This window comes from Mustela lutreola, chromosome 17, assembly GCF_030435805.1.
Source record: "Mustela lutreola isolate mMusLut2 chromosome 17, mMusLut2.pri, whole genome shotgun sequence".
NCBI lineage: Eukaryota > Metazoa > Chordata > Mammalia > Carnivora > Mustelidae > Mustela > Mustela lutreola.
In genome coordinates, this window is record NC_081306.1 from 34,218,479 (window position 1) to 34,237,085 (window position 18,607).

At 60.2% G+C, this 18,607-nt stretch overlaps 1 protein-coding gene across 3 annotated transcripts in view; it reads right to left on the reverse strand.

Annotated features, from left to right (window-relative positions):
* Positions 1-902: 902 nt before the first annotated feature.
* Positions 903-18,607, reverse strand: part of PRKAR1B (protein kinase cAMP-dependent type I regulatory subunit beta) — a 66,924-nt gene continuing 49,219 nt past the window's right edge. For all 3 annotated transcript variants that reach the window (XM_059153840.1, XM_059153839.1, XM_059153838.1), the window contains exons 9-11: positions 16,364-16,485; positions 2,466-2,547; positions 903-2,138 (exon numbers count right to left, since the gene is read on the reverse strand). In XM_059153840.1, the coding sequence (XP_059009823.1) occupies positions 1,966-2,138; positions 2,466-2,547; positions 16,364-16,485 (377 nt within the window). In that variant the 3' untranslated portion in view covers positions 903-1,965. The remainder of the gene's footprint in view (positions 2,139-2,465; positions 2,548-16,363; positions 16,486-18,607) is intronic.

An 18,607-nucleotide genomic window follows, 5' to 3' on the forward strand; every position in this document is an offset into this window, starting at 1 on the left:
GCATGGGTGCTGGCATCCCTGCTCCTGGCTTGGCAGTGGCTTTCCCAAGGAGCCTGGCCCCCGTCCAGCCATGAGAAAAGGCACTTGGCTGGTGGCCGCCCGGCTCCTATGGGCCCTTCCCAGCCCCACAGCAAGGCCGGCAGTCCCAAACGGTGGGGCTGCGTGTGAGTCCCTGTTTGACTCCAGGGTGAAGCCTGCCTGCTGGCCTGGGAGAGGCTGGGGGAAGCTAGCAGCATGGGGTTAGGCTCTGCCCAGAACTGCGGCTTCCAAAGTCTGGATATGAGGACTGAGTCAGGGGGGCTCCCCGTCATCACCCCCGATTCCTGGCTTAGAAACCCCGGCCCATCCAAAGCACCTCAGGTGGGCAAGGGGCCTGTGTCCTTGCCCACAGTGCCCTACCCAAGGCACCATAGTGAGTTCTTGATAACAGGATGGAGGGCAGGGACACCCACACTGACAGAAGAGACAGCCCCACTCTCATACAGGTGGATGGATAAATACGACGTGGTCCACACAGTGGGTGTCAATCAGCCATTAAAAGGAACCGGACCCCCCTGCCCCATGGGGTCGAGCCCTGAGGACACCGGCCAGACACAGAAAGGCACGCATGGGGAACCCATGCACACGAGTACCGGGAATCGTCAGACTCACAGACACAGAGAACAGACAGTGGGGCTGGGGCTGGGGGAGCGGGCAGGGATCCGTGTGTCATGGGGACAGGTCTCCATGTGTGGGAATGGAACATTCTGGAGTTGGACTGGGGAGACAGTGCCCCTGAACTGGACGCTGAGAAATGGTTAAAGTGGTCAGTTTTAGGTCACGTGTATTTTACCACAATAGAAAAACAAAAAGAAAACGCTCCTCTGTAAAGGATTTCAGACCAAGAGATCGAGTCGGGAGGGGAGAGTTCATTGCACATTTAATATGACATGCAGCATTCAGAACATCGCGACGAGTTGGGTGGGCTCACACGTCACAGAAACTCCGCGGGCAGAGGCAGGGCTGGCGGGGGCCCCCCGGACGTGCACAGGAGAGCAAAACCAGGGGAACTGCGCCATGTGGTTCTTGGCTCCGGGAGGCTCTGCACTGCCCCCAGGCCTCTCTCACTCACAGGGTACCTGGACAGAAAACACATCTGGGGGGAGCTGAATGGATCTGGCCTTGGGACTGTGGGGCCTGGGGCTGTTTGCTCCTCTTCCTGTTATAGGAGGGTGAGGCTTCGTTTGCACATGTCTCCTGGGCAAGGGCAGAGTCCAGTGGGGCATTGCCGGGCATCTCAGAAGGGGCCCCTGGCTCTCACGTTATCTAGCACGTGTCTATAAGACCTCTCCCCTCTCTCGGAAGGTCGCCAAGAAGCTGTCTTACAAACAAGCTGCAGAGCAGACATCATCCTGACCCCCTGTCCCCGGGAGAGCAGTGCTCCTCAAATGGTGGGGCGCCCCCAGCTCCTCATGTGCCAGGCCACCCCAGGGGCACCGCCCAGGGGAGATGAGGGCACGCGCCACTCGACCATGTCCTCCTCTAAGGGTTCCTGTGAGCCTGGGTCACCAGAGGCTCTCATGCCTGGGGCCTTCTGTCCCTCACACTGACTTCCCCGGAAGCTGGGGGTCCCTCCAAGACACTCCCCAAAGGTCACCGCACCACCCTCAGGACTGGAGCCCTGATCACATGACCTTCAGCCCACCCAAGCCAGCCTGGACTCTCATTGGGCCCTTTGGCCACCCAGGGGCAGGCTGGTCAGAGAAGACACACAGGGAGGGACGTGGGGAGGGGCCGCTGGCATCTCCTCAGCCCAGGGGTCTCTGGGGACCTTTTTTTGAAGTGCACAGGGTGACTGTTTTTTTCCAAACAAAAGCCTGGAGGGAGGGGTGGCCTCACGTGGCCAGGGTGCCCACCCCCCTCTGCGGCCCGTGGACACAGACGAGCTCGCCAGCACACAGAAGCTGGGCAGCGGGGCTGCGGGGCTCAGACGGTGAGGGAGATGAAGCTGTTGTAGCGCTGGATGTTCCTCTTGAGGATCTCGGAGCAGGGGCCCAGCACACGCTCAAAGCGGGGCCGGTCCAACTTGACACACTTGAGGGGCCCTCGGGCCACCACGGTGGCCGCCCGGGGCCGGTTCAGCAGCAGCGCAATCTCCCCTGGGGAGCGAGAGGGTGGTCAGGGGCCCGGCCCCCAGGGCTGCCCGCACTGCTCAGGTCCACTGGATTCCAGCAAGCTCCTCCCGGGAGCACCGACACGCAGTTTCCCATCCATCTGCCGTGACCCCGACCCCGCAGGGGCTTGGGGGGCTAGGGGTTCAAGGTCATGCCCTCCCAGGGGCAGCTGCGTCCAGGACACATCCATTGAGGGCACCCCAGCCTGCTCCCTGCATACCCCCCATGGCTCTCCACCTCAGCGCCCTTCCAGGGAACCCCCCACCCCACCATGAGACTCACACTCTGTGAGTGCGGGGACTCCAGACTCACCGAAGTAGTCGGAAGGCCCCAGGCGCCCCACCTCCACGTACTCCTCGTTGGGGGACCGGCGCTGGAGGACAGAGGCCGTGCCCTGCAGACGCCAAGGGGATACGTGAGGATCAGTGGTTGGAGTGGGCATGGGCGGGGGCGGGGAGGATGGCCTGAAGTCACCCAGCAGGGGGGGTGGTGGTGGTGGTGATCATACCCAGCAGGAGGTCATAGGTTGGGGTGTCACACACAGTGGGGGGGTGCACAGGTAGGGGGTCACAGCCACCAAAGTTGGGGTCACACCCAGCTGGGGGGGTCACATGTAAAGAAGTCAGAGGTGAAGAAGTCACAAGCAGGGCCCACAGGTAAGAGGTCACCCAGCAAGGGGACATGACCAAATCTCCCTCCTGCCAGCTTCCATCCATGTGCTCCCCCTTCTAAGGTGAATTCAGGGTTCTCCTCCTTGGAAACAGAGGGTGTGGGGTTGGAACCATGCTGGGGTCTGGCCAAGGGCATGAGGCTGCCAAAGGCCATGCAGTGGGGAGGATCTTGGAGCTGACCTTGGGCTAGCTCTCAAGGACGTGGCACTCCTGCAGGATGGGCGTGGCCTTGGGTCCCGCTCTGAGCAGCGTGGCTCCCTCCTGACCCCCAAATAGGGGTGTCTGCAGACGCTACCAGCTCAATAACTAATGCAGGCCTGGATGGCCAGCACGAGGCAGTCGAAGTCTCCCGCTCGGTGGGCTGGCAGCCTCACACCGGGGCAGGGACGTGTGGAAGCTCTGGCGCTGGGCGGCTCTGACCCCAGGACCCCCTCGCCTGCCAAGCCCTCGGGCTGGGCCCTGTTTAGGGGAACTGAACACCAGCCTCATCCATGCTACCTTGTTGTACACCTGCCAGCAGGCTGGCCCCACTGTGGAGACTGAAAGGGAAGCTTTAAAAACGGCCCAGAGTACCCAGACAGGGCTCAACACCGACCCTGCAAAGGGATGTCAACCAACACGTAGTGTCCCTCCTGCAGCCTCCTCACCGGGAGGGGTCACCTGCTTCTTCAGGGTGGCCAAGGGGACTGGCCCAGGAGGACGCGGGCCCCTGCGCCCCCCACTACCCTCTGCCACTACGGTGTGCCCACAGCTCTGCAGCCCAGCTCCCCAGTGCCCTTGCCGCACGAACAAACGTGATCTTTCTCCAAGGTAGGCTCAGTTCTCCGGCTCACCGTCTCTGGCCTCACTGTGTATGGGTTAATGAGTAACTCCTGCCTCTCTACGGTCTGGAGGGAAACGCGGCAGTCAAAAGACCCTGCCAGTGCAGCCAAGCCTAGAATCTCCAAGCACCTATCGGCAACCCCTCCGGCTGGATTCCCCATGCCGGGACCACTCAGGTCGTGCGTGTCTAGGGTGTTTATGAAGCTAGTTGATGGATGGCGCCAGACGTCTGAACAGCCGGGCGACGCCGCCACCCCCAGGAGCTGTGGCTGCCGGGGGGCCTGGAGAACATGGGCTCCCTCCCCGAGCCCTGGGAAGGAATGAAGTCCTGGGACCCTGGCCCACACTGTGGGTGACGGCTGAGGGTGACATGTGGCTCTGATGTCACCAGCCTTGGTCCTCCTGCAGTGGGACGTGGGGCAGGTCACCTGAACCCCACATGTGGTTGCTGTGCCTGGGGCCACCAGGACAGGCATTATTTGTCTCGATACCCCACTGTGCCGACCTAATTCTTTTTCACACTGACGTCCTTTAACTTGTGATGCACGTAATCTACATGCCTTTCATTCCCGTTTTAGACAACTTTCCACTTTACAATCGGATCGTTTCCTTCTTCCAAAACTGCAGGCATGGACCTGGAGGCTTCTGGTTTGCAGAATTACTCAGGGACACTCCAGGCCTACAGCTTCCTTCAGAGGCTTTGAAGCCCCCAATGTTAGCAAACCCAAGCAGAGGGGCTGGGGGCTACTGTCAGGCCTCAGAACCACAAGACGTGGCAAGGCCTGGGAGCTGGCTGATTCAGCCGCCCAAACGTGGGCCAGGGACCTGGGCTTATTCCCACCTCCTGCTCTGGTGACCTCGGTCCCTCCTGGTGGCACAGCCGCTGCCACTGTTGTGGGAGTCACCCAATGTCTTCCCCTGCCATCAGCAGGCAGAGAACCCACTTCTTCCTCCTACAGCTCTCCTATCAGCAGGAAACCTTCTAGAAGCTTCTAGCAACCTCTCCTCATGCTGCATTGACCCAACGAGGTCAGACGCTCACGGAGCTGCTGAAGAAATGGTGAGCACCAATGGGGAGGGGTTGGGGATCCTGGCTGGGTTCACAGAAGGAGCAAGGATGGGCTCGGTGCGGGGCAGCTCAGGTCGGCCACATGGACATTCACCTGAGCCCACCAACCCCCATGCGACGGGTCCTACGTCCTTTCTGGTGGTGCACAAAGACGAGGCAGGCTGTGACCTCCAACACGGGGGAGCACACGCACCCTATCTGCGGGCCCTCGGAGGACGTGTGTGCTCCTGCATGCGGGTATCCCTGTCTCAGCCAGATGGCCACCAGGCTTCGCGAAAAGAAAGTGCCCACAGGAAGAGCCCTCGGCAAACACAGGGTAGGGAATAGCCCTGTCGGTTGTGAGCCGAAGCCCCAGGCCTCCTTCATGGGGATCGTGACCACGTGACCCTGTTCTCACAGACAGACTCTGTTTGCGTGGCTGTGACACCAGTCCCCAGCCACGTGGGAGGGCCACGTGGAACAGCTTCCTGGCCCAGGACACATGCTCAACAGAAGATGCCGATCTGTTCTGGGGCCCCGACCCAGCAGCACCGACTCCCCGAGCCCAACACCATCCCCCAGCGCCCTGGCAGGACTGTTGAGGACCACTGTCTGCCCAGCACAGGTTGACCCTGAAGGGTGCAGACCTCCACCCAGCAGAGAGCCGTTCCCACGGCACCACACGCCCCGGGTCCTGGAAATAACCCTCCAGTCCGAGCTGTGCTTCCCAGCCCGCTGTGAGGGCAGCAGAGACACCCTCGTGGGACCGTGAGCTGGAACGTTCTGGGCTGGAAAAACGTGCTTGCCAAAACTCCGGATCATATTCCCCAAACTTCTCACTCAGTGATTCTAACCCTGGTCTGAAAATAAACCAGGTCACACGGAACGCGGCCTGGGAGGACGCAGGACCAAAGAGAGCACCGGCGTCCAGGGGCGGGGACCGTAAATGGCCCGTTTCCTTCAGCATCTGTTTGAGGTTGGGTTTTTTTGTTTTTTTTTTTTTAAGATTTTATTTATTTATTTGACAGAGAGAGATCACAAGTAGGCAGAGAGGCAGGCAGAGAGAGAGAGGAGGAAGCAGGCTCCCCCCGCGGAGCAGAGAGCCTGATGTGCGGCTCGATCCCAGAACCCTGGGATCATGACCTGAGCTGAAGGCAGAGGCTTTAACCCACTGAGCCACCCAGGAGCCCCATCTGTTTGAGTTTTAAACGTCTCCTATGAAAGCAAAACCCTAACCATCGCTTTGGTTTCCTACAACAGGCAGGCAGGGACGACTTCTATGAGATAGACCCAGCAGAGGTGGCAGCAGTGACTGTGAGGGCCCGGCAGGAAGCCCGAGGCTTTGGGCCAAGAGGCCCCCTGACCGGTCCTGCAGGGGGACGGGCCCTCGGGGACACACCCGGGCTCCGGACCCGTGCTGTGTGTGCAGCAGGCATCGTTGCTACACCCCCTTTATTCGTTCTCCCTGGTGTGCCTTCCCGCGCCCCTATCCACCTCCCCCTCCGCCTCTTGGAGCCCCAGCCTGGTGGGATGCTAGATGTGGCCAAGTCTAGTGGGAGCTGGGGGCTGGGGGCAGACGCCCAATGCCTGTTGGCCCTCGACGGCCCCCAGTCCAGGCTCAGGAAGGACGGCGTCCTTCAGACCCTACATGTACCCCTGAGTGACTGAGCACCAGCTCTGAGGCTCCTCCTGCATTGGCCGTGTGGGCAATGTTGGGTTTCTAATGGAGTAATCGTCTCGGCAGACGTTAGTGTGTCCCAGTGTCGGGCCCAGCGAGGGTGTCCTCTATCCATTCTGGGGAGCTGGACCCTTATCACTGCCCAAGCACAAGTCCGCCTCTCGGCAGTGTGGCCAAAACACTCGGCAGATGGCATCACACGCACGCGGCTAGCCACGCGGGGCGCACACTGGCCTGCACTCCTACTGGTGTCCAGTGGATTCTCCGTGAGGCCGGGGCCAGGCCAAGGGAGGATGGCACAGGTACGTGGGCCCCAGGGCCGGGGCTCCAAGAAGCGGGTGGGGAACGCCAGAGTGGAGGGCACCACAGGCCCTGCGTAGGGAGGGTTCCTTCTCCAAACCGGGAATGGTCTCATCCCCTCTGAAGCCAGGCAGCACCCGTGACAAGCTCAGGAAAGTGTCTGGCAACCCACGCTCCGGTGGGCAGGGGCGATGTCTGGGAGACAAGCAGGTGGCCCCACCACACGTGTCCTTGAGCGGAAGGACAGGGGTGTGTGGGTCACACAGCACGGCTCCATCCCTCCAGGCTCTGCTCCCCATGCCCAGTTCTTCCCTGCCATGCAAGCACCCACGGCTTCTGCAGGCCAAGGCTGGAGATAAGCAGGAGCTTGCCAACTCAGTGGTGTCCCAGCGAGACCTCTGGGTGGCCTGGGTGAGGTTGGGCTTGGGGGAGCTGATGGCTTCCAGTGACTCAACCCTTAGACCCAAAGGAGGGTAGGGTGACAGTGGGCACAACTGGGCTGGCAGCCACCCCCTGTGCTCCCAGGACACGGCTGCCTCAGCCTGCAGACCCGGGCCCAAGGCCCCCCAGCCCAGCCCAAGGGCACGCACAGCACCTCCTCCTTTGAGAGAGGCTAACACATGTAGGACAGGTCAGGAAGGTCCGAGTGTGGCCCCAGCCAGAGCAACTGAGAGAGAAGGTGAATTAAAAGGTTTCTCTCCTGCTTGACCACTGCTCCCCGTGGGAAGTTCTAGTGGGACCAGAAGGACGATGAGGCCACAGGTGGTGGGTTTTGGGGGCCTGGAGTCACAGGGCAGGCCTGGGCCAGTCCTGGCACCAAGAAGCCATGACTTCTACCCTGGCTGTCTGGGGAGCTGTGAGCTTAGTCCCTGCTTCTCCTGGCCTCAGTTTCCCCCCAGGCCCTGGCCAGGATCCATGGAAGCATGGGTGTGAGCATCACTGGGAGGCTCCTGGTGTTCTCTGCACTGAGAGGGTAACAGTCACTACCTCAAGGACTCGCAGGATCATTGGGACACAGAGTGAGCTCAGGAAGCAATGGCAGACTCTGTCAGGACCAGCACCGGGAGCAGACGGAACACAGAGCTGGTTGGACAGACTCCTGTGGTCCATGAGAGAATGTCAGCCTGCCTTCTAAAGGAAGGAACAACACCTGCCCCCACAGGGACGAGCCCCAAGGACACTAGCCAGACACAAAAGGACACTCATGGAGACCCTCCCCCCCACACGAGGACCCAGAGTCGTCAGAAAACAGACGGTGGGGCTGGGGGAGTGGGTGGAGGTCCGTGCTTCATAGGGACAGGGTCTCCATGCGGGGATGGAATGTTCTGGAGCTGGATGGGGGAGGGAACGGTGACCCTGAACTGGACGCTGAGAAGTAGCCACGATGGCAAGTCATATACTGTGTGCGTTTTACCACAATTCAGAGAAATGGAGATCATTTCAAGGAGGGCCCGGCCCTGGGAATTCCCACTGGCCCTGTGCCTAGACTTGGGCTCTCCTGTTCCTGCATGTTGGGGTCATGCTCTGGGCACCCCACATGGCCCCCCGTCCACATCCACGCTCTGTCTCAAGCAGCTCACGGGCAGGGGGCCTCGTGCTTATTACTAAGCTGCCCACGCTGCAGACAAGCACTCGGCTGTCCCTCCAGAGGGACACACTGGGGACACTCATCTTTTGGCCCACTCCTGGCATCCCAACTTCTGGAGGTGGGGCCTGCAAGCCCTGAGTCCCGGGGGGACCCTGGCTCCAAGGTGGGGGACTTGACACCCCAAAACCTAACTCGTCCCGAATGGCACATCTGTAAGGTTTTAACTGTCTTCGTGGCAGTGGTGTGCATGCTTCTCGGCCCTCCTCTTGCGGGGCCAGGGACCCAGCGGGACCATGCAGGATCCTGTGGCCAGCATGCACATGGCCCGCGGCCCCCTCTGGGAGCACCTACAGGCCTGTTGGCACCTGCATGGGCAACAGACAAGATCTGGAATCACAGGCCCCGGGATGTCTCCAGCCTTTGTTGGGGGGGGGCGCTCTCCATCTGGGGAAACACTCCCCAGACTCCTCGCATTTTGTATGCCAACAGCAAACCCAGGAGGAACCCGTCAAGGGGCAGGCGTTTGTCAGGAACGCCCACAAGCAGCTGTGGGCAGAGGCGGGGAAATTACGCCTTCCTAAAGACTCTTCCGTGTCACTGGCCTTATTCCAGCAAATGACACTGTCATAACACGATTTTTCAATTTTGGGGTTTTCTTAGAAAAGGCTCTCATCTGAGGTCCAGCCTCGGCCACCAGCAAGGTGACTTGTACAGCCTAGAGTCTTCATCCACAAACAATCAGGGGGCAGCCAGCACCAAGGCCCCGGGTCACAGGAACGTGCACTGAGACCACCCTCCAGCCCATGTGCCAAGGTCATTCCGGAGCCCAGAGAGCCTGGCCTGCCCAGGTCCTACCTGATGGGTCAGCAGGATGTGTGGCTGTGCCCGGTCAGGAGGTCATTGGGCAACCAGGTGGAGACACGTCAGAGCCCAGGAGCCCCTCAGGCCCCTGAAACCCTCTCAGGGGCCATCAGAGCCTCCCTGGATGGAGCCCCTTCTGGGGTCAGAGTGGCCCAGGCAGTCAGTCACCCCAGAGGGACATCCAGGTGTGGAGTGGGTGCCGGCATGGGCCTGTCAGATGCAGCCATCATGCTCCCTGGCATTTACCCGAAGGGCCCAGATGAAGACTTAGGTCCACAGAAAATTCACGCAGGGATGTCTACACACTTCATCACAACCAGCAAGATGACCCCGAGCAGGTGAGCAGCTCCCATGCTCCGTGCAGACCACAGGCCACGAATCTGCACACTGATTACAGAGACCGACCCAAATGTCACACCGTGGGACCCTAAGGGCCAGGCACTCTGGGGAAGCTGAGCTGTGCACACAGGAGGGGAAGGCCTGCCGCCGGGGCTTCGGGGCAGAGGGACAGACAGTGCCGGGGGACTTTCAGCGCCATGAACACTGGGGGACACCCTGGGGTGACACCGGTCATCACTGTCCAGACCCACAAAATGCACACCCACCTAGAGGGACCCTGGTGCCAACTGTGGTCTCTGGGTGACGACAACACGTTTGCATGGGGCTGATTGTGAAAGATACCCCGTCTGGGGGACATGGATGATGGGGCAGCCTTTTGGGGGAGCAGGGAATACAGGAAATCTCAGCCCCTTCCACTCAATTCTGCTGTGAACCTCAAACTGCCCTAAAAAATGAAGTCTTACAAGTCAGGGAGTAAGAACTCTGAAAACTCTGTTGTCTCTCCTTCCGGGGACTGGGGCTAGCAGGCCAGCAAACACCTGTGACCTCAGGCCACCCCCACCAAGCCTGGGCGCTAAGAGAGGGCGCCCACCCAGGCCCCAGGAGCTTGGAAACAGGCTTCCTCTAGTTTGGCCCAGAAGGAAAGCTGTGACCTTTGTGCTAGAGACGTCTGGGCCAGTCGACCATCCTTCACCAATGACCTGCAGCCTCGGCCTGGACACACACCCTTCGTCCATCTCCGTCTGGACCTCCAGCCCCCAGCCCCAACCTGCACACCTCACCATCCCAGTCGGTGGGGGTGTCCCTGCTACCACCAGGCCTCCTACCACCGCGGGTTACTGTGCCACTTCCAGGGACCCTGCTTTGGCCTGGGACCCAAGGCAAGTCTGTGCCAAGTCCATGGGGCGATTTCGCTCCTCCCCAAATAAATACCTAGCTGGTAGCAGCTGCCACCCACTCCCCAGCCAGCGCACAGTGAGGGCACAGCACGGCCGAGTCACAGACAACCCCAAGCAAAGAAGAACACACCCAGCAGGGCATGGGGCGACCCCCTTCCTGCTCCCCAAGATCCTGGTGAATCTGCATGCCCACCAGAGGGGTCCACATGTCTGAGCGGTAAGCAGGGCGAGGCACTGGCCAGAAGGCGGCTTGGGGAGCAATGGTAGTCCCATCACTTCAGCACAGTGGACATTCACAAAATTAATTTGCTAAGAGGGCAGATAAGCCAAATCTGGAGTTTCCATGGTAACGCCTCCCCAGTGGCCAGCTGGTACAGGACGGAGCGTGAAGCTCTCTGTTGGAATTTTATGGGAACCAGCTGCCCTCATCATCCCCCCCAACCCCATGACCCAGCCCCGGTCTTGGCGGGGTCCTCGTGGGCATGCAAAGTGGGGCCACGTGGCCCAGCGCCGAGCCCCATCCACATCCTTGTCCATTTTCCTGGAGCACGGAAACCAGGAGGCAGGTCTTGGCACAGACACTCTGTTCTCTCTCTGCCCGACGCCCCCTCCTTGCAGAGGCCCCGGTCGGCCTCACCCCACGGGCTGCTGCAGGTCCCCATCCTGGGAAGGCCCAGTCCCTGCTCTGTGTCCATTGCCAGGTTTATAGGGCAAGGGTCTCACTCAACTGCTGGAACATTTCCCTAGAGCTCTGGGGATCCAGTGTCGAGGAGATTCAGACACAGCCGGTATTTGCAGGGCTGCGAGACAGGAAGACCGCCTCTCCCAGGAGGGCCTGCCCCGCAGAGACAACACCCCACCCCGGGCTCAGCTGAGCCCGGGGATCCTGAAGCCCCACTCAGCCTTCCACACTGGGCTCCCACCCGCCGGCAGGTGTTCATGACTAAGTGTCTGTGGGGGCCACTGTCCACACCTGTGCAGGACAGGGGGGTCTCTGCCAGGCTCAGCCACACCTGGGGGATCCGCACTGCGGGGAGGACACATACAAGGAAGCAAACTCAAGGACCTTCTGCCAAACAGAGTAGACACTCAGCCGGGCAATGGCATGAGGAGACAAGGGGCCTGGTGCCCCTTGTTGCTCTGATGAAACTAGGATGGGCAGCACCAAGCCAGCCAGTCCGCCGAAGCCCCAGCCTGGGTCTGTAGCCCCATTCCTCACAGCAAGTACGTCAGCAGGCACCCAGTGCCCAGACCTGGGCCTCAGGGCCCTACACACCCACCTATGCAAAGACCAGACTGTTCTGGAAAAGCCAAGAAGCAGGGGCATCAGAAAGGGGTTCTGCAGAGAAACCCCCAGTGGGATGTGTGTGTGGATAGAGGTTCACCTTACGGAATTCGCTTGCATGACAGCGGGGACCACAAGTTCAAAATCTGCATGGCCAGCGGCTGGCAGGGAGTGTCTCTTCTTGGGGGGCCTCTGTCTTCTTTCTCTCAAGGAAAACCTTCAACTGATCAGATGAGGCCCACCCACACCATGGAAGACCCGCCCCTTCATCCAACATCAGCTGATGTCACTGTTAATCCCATCTGAACCTCCGCAAAAACATCTAGAGTGGGGTTGAGCAAACCTCTGACATCTGGGGACGTAGGCCCCTTTCCTGCTATCTCCGTGGGGCAGGGGGTCACACTGCGAGAAACTGGCAGTTAGTGCGTTATAACATGCACGCGTGCCATTAGCAGAAGGAAAAGAGGACAATTCAAACCAGAGAGATCACGCACCTGGATGCTTCCTGCCAAGTCTCCCAGAAGAACACAGGTCGTCCTCACTGCATGTCCCATGTGTGTGGCGTGGGGTGTCTCTGCTCCCACGGAAACATCAGCCACGCCCAGCAGGGTCTCCAAAACTATCTAACCAAGGGCACAGCGTCCAGAGCGAAAGTGCTTGCTCTACAAACCCACAACCAGCACTACCTTCTCCTGCTTTGTTCTAGAACGTTCTTGGTCGACTCCTGGGCATCTCAACCAGGGACCACCCAGGCAGCCTCCCAAGGCTGTGGTGACACCCCCAGGGGACAAGCGTCCTCCAGCCCCACCTGCGACTCCCCTGGGAGCTCATGGGGCACGAGGGGGGGTAGCGGGGCTGGTGGGCCTGACCTGTGTGCCTGGCAGGTATGGCCACGGGTCTGCTTCTGGCCACAGAGCAAACCACAGCGAGCCTCTGATGCCTGCAAACCCCGGGGTCCCGTGTGACCTACCCGACCCGGCTGATCACAGGAAAAGGGAAAAAATCCAAGTTGCCAAGGAGACGACTTCAAATACATTTCTGGGAGCATCGGGTTACATTCCAGAGCCACACACCTGCATTGGTGTGCGTGAGCTCCCACGCCCGTCCACAGGGAGGACACAGTCCTTGGACGGAGCCGGGGCAGCCCCCATCACCCCACCACTCCCCTGGACGCGCACCGTCCCCTGGCTTGCCCTCTGAGCACCCTCAGAGCTGGCTGCCGACGCCGCTGGAGGATGACCAGCAGGGACGCCTGCAGAGCAGGCGCGACCCCGGGAAGGACCTCCCCAGCATGCCCTGCAGCCAGTGGAGGGAGAAGAAACACACGTGTGGACACAAGGAGTGGCACTCGGTGTTCTCCGTGCCGTTGACGAGACCGAGGCATGCTGCGACCCTCTGCTGCGCACACCCACATGTATCAACACACACACGCACCCACGCAATCCACCCACGCACATGCACGCACACATACCCACGCACACACACACGTACCCATGCACACACATGCACACGTACACACACGCACACACACGTACCCACGTACATGTACACGTACCCACGAACACACCCGCACACATACCCAAGTACACCTATACACGCAGCGGACACCCGGAAGGACACGCAGAAGCAAGGAGCAAGACCCAGCCAGCAAGGTGCGCGGCTGACACTGGCGGGCAGTGCGGCCTTGGCTGTGTCCCCCCAGGAAGCATCGCTGAGCCCTGACCAGACCTCCCTGGCGGGGAGCAGACACTCACATAACACATCCTGGGCCCGGAAATCATCCGCTCACGTCATCAGGAGGAACACACTGGGTAACGACTCCCTTCCCTGGCGTCCTGCGAGGGTACTTCGCCATTCGGTGCCTCTCACACAAGCTTCACGCCATGGTCTTGGACCCGGTTGGGCGGCTGCCTCGGTCCAGAGCAAACAATGGACAATTGTCGGGGCCGATGTGTGTGACTCCCACGGATCAGAGACCACAGCACTGAGGCCACCAACGTCAAAGCCTGCAGGGCCTGCCGAGCAGGCTAGAGGGCCAGGTGGGGACTGAGGCTAATGGGGCCCTTTGCCACCCCCAGGGGCCCACCCTTCAGGTCTGCTGGTCTCAGCTAGATAGGGATGCGGGTCCAAGGTGGTCAGGTACCATACTTTTAAAGGGAAGAGATCCAGATTGTTATGGGAAATATCTTGATTTTTAAATACTGACAATTAATTCAAATGTTTTTTAAAAAAACCCCACTGTACAGGCCAATACAAATGCATCTCTAGGCCAAATCAGCCCTGTGAGCACAAGCTTCTTATTAATGTAGTTAAACCTAGAGCAGGAAAGGATTTGTGCTTTTCTGCTGGTGTCACGCCCTCCCCTTGGCCCCAGTCATCTGAGCAGGCCCAGGGTGGCCCCACACAGGGATCATTGTGGGGACAACTGAGGATGACAGGCAGCTCCGGGGGGGCTCAATGACTTACAGCCACCGTCTGTCCCCTCCCGCTGGGCCTGGGGCCTGGCCGGGCACCCTCCCTCGGGGGTCTCCACTGACGCAGGCAGTGGGCAGCTGGGGCTGTTTGTGTGGAGACGCAGTGGGCTGGATGTCCAAGGGGGGCCGTCAAGTGGCCACTGACTCGGAGCTCCGGGCCCTACTGATAAGCCGAGGCCTGAGGCATCTCCGAGCACAGCCACTGGCACCAGGAAGGACAGCCCCAAGGACGAGGGTCAGAGAGCCCCCCACAACCAGCCTGGGTGCCCCACACAAGGGCTGGTATGTCCCAGGCATCCAGCACATTGCCAAGGCCTTCCCATGAGTCAGACCCCACCTGCCCAGGAGGGCAGCAAGAACCTTGCAGTCGGTCACATTATAATGCAGACTCGGGGAACGGGGTGACTGGAGGGACCCTCTCCACCTCCATGAGAGACTCATTTCTTAACCGCAAAACGCCAGGCTCACACAGACCCAGACACGGTGTCACATCCGAGGCCACAGGTGAGAGGTCAGATGGTCTGGGGCATGGGGCCGAGGGGCGGCACCCTCCCCCCACCCCGCCCCTCTGTCCAATGGTAGCCATGGCTGCTTTGGAAGCAGGATGAGATTTCTCGTCCTTTCAGAGGCCCCAGCTCCCTTCCTGGATGTGCAGGAGGACTCCACAGGATATAAACGGGGCCGCCCACCCAACCCTGCAGCAGAGTCTTGGGAACGTCACCTCTAGGAGCAAAGACGAGAGCCTGGCGGGCCTTCCGCCCCGATGACGGGCTCCGAGTCAGGGCGGACCACATTCAGCCCGCATCCTGCCCAGGGTTTTGTCGTTCCTCCTTCCTTCCTTTTCCTTTTCAAGGAAATGTGAGGAGTGGGCCTCCCGCCCTCAGGACCTCGAGCCATGCCCCTGAGAGTGCTTCTGCACTGGGGATCCCTTTGGAGATGGTTACCCGGCTCTCAAGGAGCTCAGGCTGGAAGCAGCTTCCTTTGCTCGCACCCATGCACGTGGGGCCTACCCACCACCTGCAAGCGGGTTCTGTCCCAGCCCCAGAGCTGGGACGGGGTAGGGGAGGTGACCAGGCCCCTGTGAGCATGCTCGCCATACGACCCGGCACCACCCTGAGGCCTCATGTGTCCCTGCACACCCGCATCTCCCCTTCTGCTCTTCTCCTGCTAGGCTCTACGGCCTTCTGGAAATTTCCTGCCAGAGGGGGCAGACAAGCCATGGAGAGGAGGGACCCAAACATGGCCTCCTAGGAAGGGTTTTGCAGGAGCCCAGACTAGAGTCACACACACCAAATCTGTGTTGCATGTCCATGGGAACTTAGCCATGTCGCTCGTGCTTTACGGGCTGCGTGTCACCAAGCTCGGCTCCAAGCCTCACTGCCCACACCTGCAGCCCAGCGGACTCGCCTTCTCTTATTCTAACCTGAGGACATGGCTCACAGGCGCTGAGCTCTGTGTCCGAGACCCAGCAGGGATGGCCGACCACCACACTGGGCCCCCAACGCTGCCACGCCAAGGGCTCCCCTTGTCCCGGCGGCAAAAGACACAGCTGAAGAATGTGCTTTAATGAGCGTGAACGTGAAATCCTTCCGCCCTCGAGCGCCACGGGAGGAGGAAGCCAGCCCAACAGACGGCAGCATTCCTCTGGGCCTGCGTCACCAGGGCTGCCCACACCGCACGGCGGGCCCCCCATTCATTCCGGGCATCGCTGGCTGGGGGCTCGCGCTGGGGGTCTCAGCTCCACCCCGCCCCAGGGACAGGCGGCCACAGCAGCTGCTCGCCCCTGTCAGTGCCACGGATTACAGCCCCAGAGCCAGCTGTCGTGGGGCCTCGTCAGAGAGACTCATGTGTGTCCAGGCTGAGAACCCAGAACCATTAAAAAAAAAAAAAAAAAAAAAGCAGCAAGCTTTTTAATGAGATCATTATAGACTTGCATGGAGTTTTAAGCAACTGCGTGGAAAGATTCTGCGTGCCCTAAACGTACACATGTCCCCCAACAACACAGAACTCTAGGTCTCGGTATGTGTTCATGTTCCCCACACCGAGCCCACACGTGTGTTCAGTGCTGTGTGGCCTCCTCACCCGCCACCACACATGTGGGCTTGGACCCAATGCCATTCTCTAAGAGACTTGAGGGCAAGAAGGAGTATCAGTGTGGGCCCGAGGTGGTGAGCGGGACAGAGGGCGCACGTGGGAGCGGCGAGGGGACGCCACGTCCCCTGCACCCCGAGCCGGCGGCACTCACCTCCGTGATGATGAAGAAGTCATCCCCAGGCTCCCCCTGGACCACGATCTTCTCTCCGTCCTCAAACTGCACGGGCTCCAGGGCATCTGCCACAGTCAGGCGCTCCCATTTCTCCAGGGACTCTAGAGCAGGACAAGGAGACCGTCACCATGGCATGCGCCCTTGCTCTGCCCCCTCACTCTTCCCCAGGAAGCGCCGCGGGACGGCCTCCGCTGGGACAGCAGTGAGTGAGATGGGGTGCCCACATCCCTGCTGGGAGGGCCGGGGAGTTTCACCGTGAGCTGTGCGGGAGGTACCGGGCTAGCGCTCCGTCCTCAGGGGGACAGGGTCTTGGAGCGGGCGCCTTGCTGTTTAGTCAGGCGGCGGGTGCGGGAAGTGGGGCCTGGGAACCCAGAGGGAAAACACTCCAGACATAAGCTGCCTGTGTTCTGGCAAAAACACCATCACCGCTAAGCATGGGGCTACTACGCAGAGTAAAATATCTCAGAGCGGTTGGAGCGATTACCCGTCCAGAAGAAATACCATTCATCACGGTTCAACTGCAGGCGTACCCATGCTGCCGCACCGGGCACATCCCCCCTCCCATTATTTTAGGTCAAAATGCTTAATTCCAATGCCACGCCCCTCTTTACAGCTCGCGGATTCTAGGTACCTTTCCGCCTCTCCCTGAGCCTTCCCACCCCGTCAGCCTCCACCCCAGCCCTCGGGAAGGAAAAAGAGAAAAAACCCAATACGCTCCTTTGGAAGAAAACGATTCCCTGATTAACTATTTCTTTTTTGGCAGAAAAACCCTCCCTGGCCTGCACTTATCAGATGCTACTTAAGTAGGTCAGTGGCTAAAAATACAAAGCAAAGCATTTATTTTAGAACTGGGTTAGGAGCGGGATTTCTCCACTGTGAGACGTCTGCCAGTACCGCGAATTGTAAAGGACCAGCTCCCGCCAGCCGCCGGCATAGGCGGGAAGTCAGGGGAGGTCTGCGCGGCCGGGGCTGCTCAGGGACCCAAAGCTGGCGGCATGTTTCTGTGCTCACCGGGACACCGGCACGCCAGCCAGCCCGAGGGCCACATAACTGCGAGTCAGGCCACCAGGGGGGAGTCCGCTCCCGTTGTCCCATGAGCAGTTTCCTCCGTTCCATCTAAAACGGGTGACACCCTGAGGTCTGAAAGTCGGGACGTGCGGTGCTGTATCCCCCAACGGCCGGAGATCAGAAGACGCTGGCCTGGCTTTTCCACGGTACCCAGTCTCTGAGGCAACGCAGGACGCACAAGCCCTGTGGGTGTTTTCACGGCACTTGGGGTCCCGAGTCTTAGGGTTCCAGGGCCGACCGGCCGCCTTTCTGACCACCCTCTTTCTGAGCGGGATCTCAACTCTGCACCTGGCGTCCTGCCGGCAGCTGCGACCCATGATCATGCCAGGCCCCAGACACGGAGCCCCAGGGTGTCCTCCAGGCTCCCGTGTCCCCCAAGCCTGCCAGGTTCCATAACCATCACAGGTGGAGCCCAATGTCCATGCGCCAGAACCTCTAGGTCCCAAAGCATCACCGTCCCCTTCATGCTCCTTCCTGACGAGGGAGGGACGCAGGCTGAGGGCAGGCCGATGCAGAGCAAGGCCTCCCAACGCTGGCTGCAGGCGTCTCTCTGGAGGATTCTCTGCAGCCAGGATGACCAAGGGGTGAAGGGATTATTCTCCTTCGGGTGAGAATAATCAGGCCGCACCACCCGACGGCCACGGAGAAGGACTTGCTGGCAATCGATGGGAACAGAGCTTGTGGACAGGGTGAGCAGAGCACGTGAGAGCATCTGGCAGCTGAGAAAAGGAGGTGGAAGGGGACCGTGGGCCCCGGGGTCCTGGGTTCAGGGCTGTCTCATGGGGCTACAGTACCCTTCACGCAGCCCCTATGAAACCATGGGGACCAGCTCATTCAGCAGCCAATTTTTGTTCCGTCAAGTATGACACCAACCACAAAGCCCAGTGTGCCTTCATAGGACACGTCCAGACCAAGCACCTGCAGGGACAGACTCACAGACACAGGGCTTCCTTGGGACGGGTGACGAGAAGGTTCTGGAACCATGGAGTGGTGATGGGCGCAGATGCCCTCAAGTTAGAAACAGCAGACACGGTGCCTGCCATGGGATGCATTTTCACCACCAGAGGAAAAGAAGAAGCAGAACCTTCTCTCAGCATCTCACAGGGTCTCTATGAGGACATGAGGTCAACCCGCTGCAGGTGCCCTCCCTGCCGG